The 13,878-nt window shown below is 44.8% G+C and overlaps 1 protein-coding gene across 1 annotated transcript; it reads left to right on the plus strand.

Moving 5' to 3' along the window:
- The first annotated feature begins 142 nt into the window (after window positions 1–142).
- Window positions 143–11,512, plus strand: LOC140586478 (integral membrane protein GPR180-like). The gene is made up of 8 exons (XM_072708307.1): window positions 143–356; window positions 2,094–2,240; window positions 3,652–3,852; window positions 4,623–4,803; window positions 7,791–8,931; window positions 10,259–10,450; window positions 10,925–11,002; window positions 11,097–11,512. The coding sequence occupies exons 1-8, from the start codon at window positions 164–166 to the stop codon at window positions 11,247–11,249; spliced, it is 2,286 nt and encodes a 761-aa protein (XP_072564408.1). The 5' UTR covers window positions 143–163; the 3' UTR covers window positions 11,250–11,512.
- Window positions 11,513–13,878: the final 2,366 nt, after the last annotated feature.

Raw genomic sequence — 13,878 nt, forward strand, 5'->3', positions numbered from 1 at the left:
TCGAGCTCTGAGTTGGCCACTTTAGCTCCGGTTCCCCTTTGATGTTATTGGTCCCTTCTTTTGACAGATGGCGAAAGTCGGTGGACGATTGGACGATTCGTCGGTCAATCACGTTCTCCTGACAGTTGGAAACTGCGCGTATATAATCCATTCATTGACTGTTATGGTTAAGAAGTGTCCATATGCCAAAGTAGTTATGTGCACAATTAATACCAAGTATCTGTTATTTGTGGCTGCGGCCGCTTTATGTTTACATGCAATTCCTCCGGCGCACGGGAAAACCGTATCGGGCATCCTCAGGAGCGACGCTGCAAAAGAAAACAATGGGCAATACATAACAAGATTTCTGTTTCACGGTAGGTGCGTCCGACACAGCTCAGTCACACTCCTAGATTGGATACATCTGGATTAAATCACTTATCCTCAATTGAGGGCGTGCGCAGGACGCATTACGTACTATCGGTTGACAGTGTCTGTGCCCCTGTACTAAACACGCCGGCGATCGAAAAACACGTACGGAGAGCCAGATTATACGCATCAGCCCTGTTCACGAGCTATCGGTACTTGCACCCGACGGGAATGGCTACGTTTTTGTGGTCATTACTCAGAGCAGGAATAACTCGACTATTTGCTTCTGTTCCCGTTAAACGCAGATGTGCGTACTTGATGTCTTCACTGTGATTGCAGTTATCAGATTTATTTTATTTGCGTGAATACTTTGTTTTGTGCACTAGATTTTTTTTATATTTCAGAAACATCCCAGTCTTGACATTTTTTCTTCCTTTTGATAATGATTTAATGCATTGATGTTTTCATGCAGAGTAGTAAAAAATCTTAACGGAGCTGCTGACATTTCGTTGAGAATAGCCGCACTTGTAACTTCAGCAAATAACCCCCATATTAAACTTTCCTTTTGCCTTCAAAGCAGTTGAATTTTAGATGTTGAATCTAAAGGTCAAAATCACATATATCTTGCGAAGGTGACATCCATCCATCTTCAGAATCAGAATCAGAAAACTTTATTGATCCTGGAGAAAATTGCTTCATGTTACTACTGGACGGTCACACAGAAACACAAGACAAGAAAAAAAAAATCAGATATAAGTATGAGAACTGAAATAAAATTATAAAAGAGAGACTGCGCTATACACAGAAATATGATATATATAAATAGAATAAATCTTCTGTAGCTGCTTGTCCTTTTGAGGGTTGTGGGGTTCCAGAGCATATCCTGCAAGCTTTGGGTGCAAGGCAGGGAATTGCCCAGGATGGGGTGCCAACCCATCACAGTGCACACATACCATTCACACCTATGGACAATTTGGCAACTCCAGTTCACCTTAGCATGTTTTTCAACTGATGGGGGCAATCCAAATTCCATATACATACAGCCAGGGCACAGATTTAAATGCCAGTCCTAAAGGTGTGAGGCAACAGTGCTAACCACTGTGCCACCACACCACCCCACAGTGGTGATATAATTGCACAATGTTAATCAAGCTTACCTCAGCACTTCATCAATAGGCAGCAGGATTCTCCATAATCCCTGGCATCATGAAAAGTGCTGAGATCTATAGCGCCATGGATGTTCTATCCAAATATATGTACAGTTAGGATGATTACATTTTATTTATACTCGCTATTGCAATTTGGTTTGGCCAGTCTTACAATGAAGGTCCCAAGTAAAATTAAAATGTGTCATTTGCCTGGTGGATAAGCTTGTGCCCTGTGCTGCTTTTTATACACAAGGTGGCAGTAGAGTGTGAAGTAACTCTCTGAGCAAATACAAGTACTTGCTGTGCAATCAGAAGCACATTTCCATGGTCAAGAGGCCTCTGGGCTGTTTTCTACAGTGGAGGAGGGTGAGAGGGATGATAAAAGTTGTCAATAGGGGTGATTTATTTGAGGTCCCTCTTTAATGGTGGTCCCTGGGCTTCACTGGCAGTGATGGACTGGTACTCCGTCGAGGGTGTACTCCTGCCTTGTGCCTTGTGCCTTGTGCGGTCCACAGTGAGTTTCAAGCCACCCACCATTAATCAAACGGTCTTTCTGATTACAAGCATATTGCTGTTACCTTTCCCTGAATCCCACAGGGGAGAATGCTCTCGTGGTCTGCAGACTGGAGGAGGCTGACTTCGCCATGGCTGTGAGGAAGGAGGCCCGGCTGCTGCTCTTCCAGGAGCAGGAGGGGTTTGAGAACCTCAGCTGCCTAGAGCGCTTGTCTGGAGCTCCTGTTGCCAGTGAGCCTCATCGTTGATGGCTGCTTTGAAGCATGACCCACCATGTGTGGGATTAGACTGCATTTGGCTTCTGGTGCAGGGCTCCAGACTAACTTTTTGTATCGGTTGCACTGCTATGCCTAACTATTTTATTTAGGTGCACCGCCACAAAATTTAGGTGCACACAAATTTGTCTCAATGCCTTTAGCTTCACAATAATACATTTTAATTATTACTTTTTTGTCATTTTCCATACACATTAATAGTTTCATAAATAGTTGTAAACAGGAATAAAGGTGCAGGTCAATGTTTGTCTTTATATGAATCACAGCACAAACAAAAAAATGCAAAACAACAACAAACAAAATTTACAAGTGCTGTTTAAAGTGCTTGACAAACTGAAATTTTCAAAACTCACCTGACTGAGATACATATAGATACTCCTAGATACTTATAGAAAAAGTTTTGGTTTGCTGCTGCCTGCCACTGAAATTCTGCGTGGAGGGGGGTCACCCTGGTGGTTACACACTTGTTATGACACAGGATGTGTTTCTTAGACCAGTGTTTCTGAAACTGTACATTTACAAATGTTTGAAGGTGTTTTATATTATTAAAAAATCACTTACATTTAGCTATGCAGTATAGCTGACATATTTTATTAGATTTTTAATGTATATTGGTAGTATAACTGACATGTTTTATTAGATTTTTAGTGTATATTTAGCTCAATGCATCAGCAAGTATTAATAAAATAGGCCTACATCAACGAATGTTTAAAAAGAAGTGGGTTTGTAATATTTAAAATCATATGCATTTAGCTTGATAATGTAACCAACATGTATTAGACTGATGTAGCCTATATTTATCTCGGCAACAAATGTTTACATCAATAAAATAGAGAACAATCATGAAAGTTTTTAAAAAGGTTAATATAAATTTTATTGCAATTTTCATTAATAATCTAATAAAACATGTTCATTATACTATCAAGCTAAATGTAAATAATTTTATAATTAATATAAACATACCTTGTTAAAACATTTGTAAACATATGGTTTCAGAAACACTGGTCTAATGTGGTGCCTTTGATTGGTTCAAACCTGTGAAATGTTAGGCACACCAGTACGACCAAGAAAAAAATTTAATCACACACAACAGATTTTTGGTCACGTGCATCCAAATTGGTTGCACTCTGGAGTCCTGTTGTGGACAGGCAGTGACTGGTCAAGAAATCAGGCGGTCCTGAAATCAGAATAAACATAGAAAATAAACATTTTTAAGGCACGGTCACGTGGAGTAGCTTCGTTTGATTTCTGCTGATTTATAGGTAGCTCTTTGTATCCATTTATTTAACATCTGTGTTTTGTTGCACGCATTTATATGAGGAAGTTCTTTTTATTTTGGCATCTCTCACAATCATCACCCTTTCCAGTCACGCTGAACGCAGTGGAGCTCAACTGGACCATGCCCAAGATGTCTTCGCCCCAGCTCTGGCACATGGTTTATGCGGACCAGAGCACCTGCCAGGAGGGAGAGGCTGGCGGGGACCTGGAGGAGATCCGATTCCAGGCCATGCTTTTTAACCCTGACAATGCTGGCAACCCCTTGGATCACTTCAGCGCTGAAGAGGCGGGTGAGTCTTCCTATGTGCTCAGTTCCTGGTTTAGCTTAGCCGCCCTCTCCTGGGATGGCTGAGATGCCCTGTCCAGGTATAATTTTTTACTACTCTACTTAAGTGTCAGTAGTAATCTAAAGGCAGTTTGGTTGTTATTCCTGTGGGTTCTCCTTTACCTCTTTTGCACTAGTGCCATGGTGATGCTGACATGGGAGCTGGTTCTCAGGTGGTGCTGAAGTGGCACAACCTGAGAACCAGCCCAAATTTCCACTAGTTAAAAACAACATTTATAACACATGGTGAGTAAGCACACAACAACAGGCATGTAACATTCTTGAGTTTGTTATAAGCTCTGGTTCTTAAGTTAACATTAATTGAAACATTCTTTTTTTTTACGAGACATTAGCTAGCTACATTACAAAGCACTACTAATTAATATTTATAACTATTTGATGCATTTTTGCTGTTTTGATTTTGGAATTGTACAGAAGACAAGCGTAACCTGTTGACTGGACATATCCATGAACAAACCATTGGTGGGGCCCCTGGATTCAATCCGGTGCAGTTCATTGAAAAACTTATTTTGACTACACGTCACAGGCATCAGCATCGGCTTTCTGGGTTCTTCCAAAAGCATGCAGTTAGCTGAATCTTGGGTTAGCCTCCAGATTCCTGGAGATAAGACAGATGGGCAGACTGCTGAGGATATTGAGGTCTGTAACTCCCAAGTCAGCCTGTTGTCCTGCCTTGTGTGACTGTGACCCCTGATCTCTCCCCCGACCTGCCAGGCCTACACAGTTTCTACTTCTTGCTGGTCCTCACCTACTTTGTGGCAGTCTGCATCTGCGCCCAGCCTTTGTGGCAGGCATTGCACAAGGGTGGGCCCATGCACACCGTGCTGAAGGTCCTATCAGCTGCTCTCCTGCTGCAGGTTGGCTCTGCCCTACTGAACTACATCCACATGGCCAGGTGAGGCTCTACTACTAAAAGCTCTGTCTACAACTGTGCTTCCCACTGGATGCAACATCACACCTTCCTTTTGAAGTACAAATGCTCCTCAACTTGTAAACGAGATATGTTCCGAACGGCCGTTCGTAACTTGAAATGTCCGTGAGTCGTTATTCAACATCATTTTCAGGGTATACGCAAGTACAGAGAACTAGGATGCTAGGAGTACGCACGCTACACTGCTGCGCAGCGGGAGTAGTGGCCAGAAGTCGTACTTGGTGTGCAGAAAAAAAAATTGATGTTGCAGACAGGAAACGGGAGCCCAATGAACACAATTTGTACTTACAGTCCTCTTCATTCATACGTCTGAAAGTTCGTAAGTAGATGAGCATCTGTATTAAGGATTCAATGGTTTTATTTGTCATATGTGATATGCAAGGTATACACTCACCTAAAGGATTATTAGGAACACCTGTTCAATTTCTCATTAATGCAATTATCTAATCAACCAATCACATGGCAGTTGCTTCAATGCATTTGGGGGGTAGTCCTGGTCAAGACAATCTCCTGAACTCCAAACTGAATGTCAGAATGGGAAAGAAAGGTGATTTAAGCAATTTTGAGCGTGGCATGGTTGTTGGTGCCAGACGGGCCGGTCTGAGTATTTCACAATTTGCTCAGTTACTGGGATTTTCACGCACAACCATTTCTAGGGTTTACAAAGAATGGTGTGCAAAGGGAAAAACATCCAGTATGCGGCAGTCCTGTGGGCAAAAATGCCTTGTTGATGCTAGAGGTCAGAGGAGAATGAGCCGACTGATTCAAGCTGATAGAAGTGCAACTTTGACTGAAATAACCACTCGTTACAACCGAGGTATGCAGCAAAGCATTTGTGAAGCCACAACACGCACAACCTTGAGGCGGATGGGCTACAACAGCAGAAGACCCCACCGGGTACTACTCATCTCCACTACAAATAGGAAAAAGAGGCTACAATTTGCACGAGCTCACCAAAATTGGACAGTTGAAGACTGGAAAAATGTTGCCTGGTCTGATGAGTCTCGATTTCTGTTGAGACATTCAAATGGTAGAGTCAGAATTTGGCATAAACAGAATGAGAACATGGATCCATCATGCCCTGTTACCACTGTGCAGGCTGGTGGTGGTGGTGTAATGGTGTGGGGGATGTTTTCTTGGCACACTTTAGGCCCCTTAGTGCCAATTGGGCATCGTTTAAATGCCACGGCCTACCTGAGCATTGTTTCTGACCATGTCCATCCCTTTATGACCACCATGTACCCATCCTCTGATGGCTACTTCCAGCAGGATAATGCACCATGTCACAAAGCTCGAATCATTTCAAATTGGTTTCTTGAACATGACAATGAGTTCACTGTACTAAAATGGCCCCCACAGTCACCAGATCTCAGGCTGATGTATTTCAAGATGGCGCCGAGGATGGTAGCCTCAGTGCTCAGCTCTCAAGTGCTTGTTTTGTTTTTGTTAGTTTTTCCTGTTTTTTGTTTCTCAAACACCATCAGTTTTACCAGAAATGAACTGCTGATCATTCGGCAGAACACTCCACAAAATCTTTTACCAGATTTTGAGTATTCGGACGTTTTGCTGAACATTGTAGTTAGCGGAGCCGCGGCACTGTGGAAGCGCTTCAGGACGCGCAGATGGGGGAAGCGAGCTGGCGCGCTCGTGAAACTCAGACAACGCGGATTTCGAACGCCGTTGCCTAGCATCCATCTGGCGAATCTCCGTTCTCTTTCCAACAAAACGGATGAACTTCTGCTTACCCGGATCAACAGGGATTTTTCAAACTCTGCTGCTCTGTGTTTCACGGAAACCTGGCTGAATGACGCCATTCCAGACAGCGCGTTAAGTCTGCCGGGCTTTCAGCTGTTTAGAGCGGATCGCGACGCAGAATCAACGGGGAAATCTCGCGGCGGCGGTACGTGTTTCTACATCAACGAAAGGTGGTGTACAGATGTATCTGTGTTAATGAATCTGTGCTGTTCCGATCTAGAAGCACTCATCATTAACTGTAAGCCTTTCTACTCGCCGCGGGAGTTTTGCTCGTTTATTCTCGTGAATGTGTATATTCCTCCGCAAGCGCACGTGAGCACAGCCTTACAGAAACTCGCTGATCTCATTACAGAGACTGAGCGACAACACCCGGACTCTGTTTTAATCATTCTCGGGGATTTTAATAAAGCAAATCTCACACGTGAGCTGCCAAAATACAGACAACATGTTACATGTCCCACCAGAGACAGTAATATACTGGATCACTGTTACACAGCTATAAAGGATGCATATCACTCTGTCCAACGAGCAGCCGTGGGACTTTCTGATCACTGTTTGGTTCATCTCATACCGACCTACAGGCAGAAACTGAAATCAGCTAAACCTGTATTAAGGACTGCAAAATGTTGGACTGATGAAGCAGAGCGGAATTTACAAGCCTGCTTCTCTCTCACTGATTGGTCTGTTTTTGAAGCTGCTGCCAACGATCTGGATGAACTCACGGAGACCGTAACATCATATATCAGTTTCTGTGAGGATATGTGCATTCCTACCAGGACCCGTTTAATCTACAACAACGACAAACCATGGTTCACTGCAAAACTCAGCCAGCTCTGTCAGGCCAAAGAAGATGCTCGCAGGAATGGGGACAGAGTTCTGTACAAACAGGCCAAATACACACTGGAAAAGGAGATCAGAGTGGCAAAGAGGAATTATTCCGAAAAGCTACGAACTCAGTTCTCCTCTGGTGATACAGCTTCCGTGTGGAAAAGTTTGAAAGACATCACCAGTTACAAGTCACCATCCCCCAGCACTGTGGAGAATCAACAACTGGCAGACGATCTGAACGAGTTCTATTGCAGGTTTGAGAGAACACCATTCTCACCTCCTGCATCCCCCCTCTCCCCAACTCCTGAGAGAACACCATTTACACCTCCTGCAACCCCCCTCTCCCCCACTCCTGCTGTATTGATCAGTGAAGATGAGGTGCGGCAGGTCTTCAAGAAGAACAAAAGAAGGAAGGCACCAGGCCCAGATGGTGTGACTCCAGCCTGTCTGAAAACCTGTGCTGACCAGCTGGCCCCCATCTTCACTCAGATCTTCAACAGATCACTGGAGCTGTGTGAAGTCCCCTCTTGCTTCAAACGCTCCACCATCATTCCTGTCCCAAAGAAACCCAAAATTACTGGAATTAATGACTACAGACCTGTAGCTCTAACGTCTGTGGTCATGAAATCATTTGAAAGACTGGTGTTGGATTATCTGAAGGACTTCACTGGACCCTTACTGGACCCCCTGCAGTTTGCTTATAGAGCAAACAGGTCTGTGAATGATGCAGTCAATATGGGTCTGCATTATGTACTGCAACATCTGGACAAACCAGGGACTTACGTGAGGATCCTGTTTGTGGACTTCAGCTCTGCCTTTAATACCATCGTACCATCACTCCTCCATCCCAAATTAACCCAGCTCTCTGTACCTAGCTCTGTCTGCCAGTGGATTACCAGCTTTCTGACAGATAGGCAACAGCTAGTGAGAATGGGTAAAATCACATCCAGCACCCGTATGACCAACACTGGCGCCCCTCAAGGTTGTGTTCTCTCCCCACTGCTCTTCTCCCTGTACACCAACGACTGCACCTCTAAAGGCCCCTCTGTCAAGCTCCTGAAATTTGCAGACGACACTACACTCATTGGCCTCATCCAGGACGGCGATGAGTCTGCTTATAGACAGGAGGCAAAAAAGCTGGCTGCCTGGTGCAGTCTTAACAACCTGGAGCTCAACACGCTCAAAACAGTGGAGATGATCGCGGACTTCAGGAGGAACCCCCCTGCTCTCCCCCCACTCACCATCATGGACAGCACTGTGGCTACAATAGAGTCATTCAGGTTCCTGGGGACCATCATCTCCCAGGACCTGAAGTGGGACACTCACATTGACTCCATTGTGAAAAAGGCCCAACAGAGGTTATACTTCCTTCGTCAGATGAGGAAATTCAACCTGCCACAGGAGTTGCTGATACGGTTCTACACCGCAATCATTGAATCCGTCCTCTGCTCTTCTATAACTGTCTGGTTCGGCTCAACTACCAAATCTGACCTTAGAAGACTGCAGAGGGTAGTCAGGACTGCTGCGAGAATCATTGGAACATCCCTCCCCACTCTCCAAGATTTGTACTTATCCAGAGTGAGCAAAAGGGCTAAGAAAATCACCCTGGACCCCTCACACCCAGCACACTCCCTCTTTAATCTGCTGCCATCTGGTCGACGCTACAGAGCACTTAGCACCAAAACGACCAGACACAGGAACAGTTTCTTCCCCCAGGCAGTCCATGTCATGAACACTTAACAATGTCATGTACACTTAACAATACACGTGGTACACACAACACTAAAACAAATTATTTATTTAACACACACGCTTATTTATTTTTCATATTTGCACATATCAACATACCTATACAAACACATGGAATGTCTTCTTGCTATTTTGCACGCTACTTTGTATATCTTTGTATATCTGTATATAACTCTTTTTATTACCTGTGTCTTGTCTTGTCACTGTCTTTCTGTCTTTCTGTTGCACTGTAGAGTTCTGTCACTACAACAAATTCCTCGTATGTGTCAACATACCTGGCAATAAAGCTTATAAAGCTTATTCTGAAATCTCAACCCAATAGAGCATCTTTGGGATGTGGTGGAACGGGAGCTTCGTGCCCTGGATGTGCATCCCACAAATCTCCATGAACTGCAAGATGCTATTCTATCAATATGGGCCAACATTTCTAAAGAATGCTTTCAGCACCTTGTTGAATCAATGCCACGTAGAATTAAGGCAGTTCTGAAGGCGAAAGGGGGTCAAACACCGTATTAGTATGGTGTTCCTAATAATCCTTTAGGTGAGTGTATATATAACTATGTAACTAGTTTGCAGTGTGACCGGTTCGCTGTGAAAGATAAATTAGTTAAAATACTGTATGGCAAAAGTATTTGATCGGGTGCATTTTGTACAGTTGCTCACAGAGCCAGCATTTTACCTGATAATATTGCACATAGTGTCGAGGTATTCTACATTCAGAGAAACTGAAAAGATTAGCAGCAGCAGACCAGTTATTGTACAACCTAGAAGTATATAAAAGATATACCAAAAGACATGGTTATGGAGGGAGGGAGGGAAATGACCTATTTTGTGGATGAGTGGCATTGGGAGGAGTTATAGAGTCTGATGCCTCTGGGGATCAGAAGGATTTCCTGTGGCATTCAGTGGAGCACTTAAATAATAGATACTGAGTCTAGATATAAATTATATTCAAATAATAGTTTCTGTAAATTGCATTATGCATGATATCCAAACTGCTTGGTCCAATCAGACTGGTGTCCGCGCTGAATCAACCATGGATGGACGTGGTCAGTCTTTCCATTTCCTTACTGTTCTGAACCTGTAGGGGGCACTGTTGGTCTGGGAGCAATTCAAGGACACCGAGCACCATAGCTACCATGCCCACGGCAGCGTGCCGGGCCTGCTTCTCATTGGCCTGCGCATTGTTCTAGCCCTGCTGCTTGCCTCCATCCTCTACCAGATCATCATGGCGGAGAGGAGTACTCTAAAACGAGACTTCTACCTCTGCTTCGCAAAGGTACTACGGGCGCCATTGTGGGGGACAAACCTTCAACAAACCATTCCCAGATTTCCACGGGACAGTCATATCCCTCTCATACAATGTGTGGTCATGGGAAAAATGCAGATTCTGCCTTAGTTATTGTAATTGCAAAGCAAGGGTGTCAAACTCCAGTCCCAGAGGGCTGGAGCCCTGCATAGCTTTGGTCTTTCCCTATTCCACCACAAATGATTCAGCTCAAGAACTGTGTGGTAATTAGCACAAGCAGGTGTGAAAAGTTGAATCAGGTGTGTTAAATGAGGGGAAACTCAAAAACGTGTAGGGCTCCGGCCCTCCAGGACTGGAGTTTGACACCCGTGTTGTAAAGGATACCTTTTGCACAACTTTTTTTCAGTATTTTAAATTGTTCTCTGGTGTCCACATAGAAGGTTTGTGAACTCGGTTTGGTTGAAAGATGCCCAAACGTCTAATGGATGTGTTGGTGCGTTTCAGGGCTGTTTCTTGTGGTTTCTGTGTCACCCGGTCCTCGTACTGATTTCTGTTGCTTTCCGTGAGCACCAAAGAGAGAAGGTAAGAGGGTACCATCACTATGGGGGGAGAGAAAGACTGTCCATCACTCTCTGTGTACTGAGCTTACTAATCTGGTCTGCACTCCCCGCCCCAGGTCATCACCATTGGCATCATACTTTGCCAGACCGCTGCGGTGGTCATCCTCTATAGACTCTTCCTGTCCCGTAGCTTGTACTGGGAAGTGTCCTCACTCTCCTCAGTCACACTGCCACTGACCATGTCTAGAGGGCATCGGAGTCGTTACTAGCTTCCCCCAGGTGACAAGGAACAGCGGAACCACTGCAGGTGACAGCTATCCAAGAGCACTGTCCAAAAAGAACCAGGACACCTACAGACATGGATGGAACTTGTCCGTCCTGTGAGTGACAGCAACCAGTGACCAGTTGTGTGGACTTTGGGTAGATTTGAATGAGGTGTTACTGGGCAGTATGGATTTTAATGAGGACCTGATTGTCTTTCACCTCAAAAGACATGCATATAGCATAGAAATAAAAATGAAAATTCAAGTGACTCCTGAGAATTGAACACAATCCTTCTGTACATCTAGGACCTCCAACTTACAGGGAAAAATTTGGGGGTTGGTAACGGATTGGCACTCTAGCCACTGTAAAACTTCAACCAGCTACAAAATGGCAGGCAGGACTCTTTTCTGCTCTCCACAGGTGTAGCTCTGCTGTAAACTCCCACAGGATCGCTGCACGTATCATAGGTGCACGTATCATAAAGGGGATGGGGGAAGGCCCTCAGGAGCCACATCCAGGAGTCTAAACCACCACCAGAGAGCCAATGGGGTCTGGCCTGTTGAGGATCAGAACTGGTGTGGTGCTGAGGCATTGCCCGCAGCACAGCAGCACTCAGGATCCAGTCTGAGGCGGCTCATCCATCTAGACATGTGGAAAATCCTGACTCTCCAGCATGGTGACCATCTTCTTCTGCTGTCAGAGGAGATTTGTAACTCCACATTTCAGTGGTGGCACTCTGAGGTACGCAGACCAGGGAATCACCAGATCTATGTAGGTGGGTAGACCAATTATTGGTCTGTTCGCTCTGATGGCTGCCATACTTAGGGAATAGCTTGCTGTGGAGGATCAGCTCCTCCCGATGGTATCCGATATGACTCCTATCAACAAGCATATTGTGAGACTCAGATTAAGGCACTCTCTTGGTGTCTTGTCTGTGCTCTCAATGTATGCTCCAATGGCAGTGAGTGATATCTCTGTGAAGGAGGCAGTTTATTCATAACTTCACTTGGTAGTTGATGGGTGCCCACTAGGTGACACTCTTTTGGTCATGGGTGACTTCAGTACGACCACTGGCACTGACACTGTTTAGGCAGAGCTCTAAAAAATTTTTCCCCTTTTGTGTTATAGGTTATATTTTATTTTCTGTACATTAAGGTTTCAGAAATAAAAAAAACAATAGCATAAATATGTCAGTTGTGTGTTTATTCGCTGATTACATTTCATTTTCTGAATCATTGTCTCCACTATTTAACACAGTTCTGTGTCTATTGCTGCTGTAGCCATCCATGCGTGGCAGTGCTGCACTCAAATTATAAGTCATTGTCGACTTACAACCTCGATTGGTTCCAATTGACTGGTCATAGGTCGATTTGGTTGTAAATCAAACCTTTATTTTGTATGCAAAAATTATCATATGTATACTTTAAGTTATATCATCTTAATGTCATATTGTTTGGTGTTTTTTAACCTTTTTATCACCAATTTCTTAGTTCATTGCTGCTTGCAGTTGGGATGGAAAACTGCGATAAACAGGCTGGGCAACACTAGCGCTGCTAGACGCGCTGCAGTCAATTCAATTCAATTTTATTTATATAGCGCATTATCACAACATTACATTGTCTCAATGCGCTTTACATTTCTGCCTCGTAAGGACCTCCCATTGAGTAAGCCAAAGGCAACGGTGGCAAGGAAAAACTCCCTAAGAGGAAGAAACCTTGGGAGGAACCAGACCCAAAGGGGGAGCCCATCCTCCAGGGGCCGGCAGATGAGTCAAACAAACAAGATGAAATGACTAAGCTAATACAGACAAGATGAAATGACTAAGCTAATACAGGGGTTGAAATATATGTCTCAATGCATCGGCCGACCGGTGCAGGCACGTGGTGCTTGATGCACGATGGCAGGATTAATAGACACACAGCCGCAGGATGGATGGCGAGGCATCGTGTTGAGCCAAGGGCAGGCAGGTTGGAGGGTAGTTGCCGGAGGTGGAGGTAGTTGTCTTGCAGGCCGCAGAGGCATAAACCCTTCAACGACATTGTGCTCCATGGAGCACACCCCAGAAGGGGTGAGGGAGGAAGTGAGAATAATTGTGTATTAGTCAGAGTTGAGGAAACCAGAGGCAGTGCAAGCAAAATGATCGAGTGCAGTATTCGTCTAGGCTCCGGCAGATCTGAGTATAGCAAACATATTCACGGTACAATCTCGGGACTACCACCTGGAACACCGTAGCCCACTCAAAAGGCGAGTCTGGTGGGGACCACTGTCACATTAGGACCCGATCGCGAAAGCAGTACGCTGTGGGATGCTCCTTCACGTCAGGCTTGTCCATGGCAGAGGCACGACAGGGTTCCAAGGAAGGGTCCTCTTTCTGAGCCGAGATCAGCGCATCCCTAGTGGAGGGAACTAAAGGGGAGATAAAGTTATCAGGAACCGGGGCCACAGATTCAATTTTCAAAGGTTTGTCCAACACTGGCACGGACATGAACGTGTCCTCGAGGTCAATGTCGGCGAGCTGACGCCGCTGTGCACGAGTAAGCACACACGCAGGAAACACCGTCGGGTGTTCCAGCGCTACATCATTTTCACAGAGCACAGGGTCCGGAACGACTTCGGGTAGAGGAACGATTCTCT

The sequence above is a fragment of the Paramormyrops kingsleyae genome, unplaced genomic scaffold (assembly GCF_048594095.1).
Source record: "Paramormyrops kingsleyae isolate MSU_618 unplaced genomic scaffold, PKINGS_0.4 ups70, whole genome shotgun sequence".
In the NCBI taxonomy this organism is placed as follows: domain Eukaryota; kingdom Metazoa; phylum Chordata; class Actinopteri; order Osteoglossiformes; family Mormyridae; genus Paramormyrops; species Paramormyrops kingsleyae.

Coding starts and splice junctions, on each gene's coding strand:
- LOC140586478 (XM_072708307.1), top strand. CDS start 164: ATGGTTAAGAAGTGTCCATATGCCAAAGTAGTTATGTGCACAATTAAT. Junction 3,853..4,622: donor CTTCAGCGCTGAAGAGGCGG/GTGAGTCTTCCT, acceptor CCGACCTGCCAG/GCCTACACAGTTTCTACTTC. Junction 11,003..11,096: donor GTGAGCACCAAAGAGAGAAG/GTAAGAGGGTAC, acceptor TCCCCGCCCCAG/GTCATCACCATTGGCATCAT.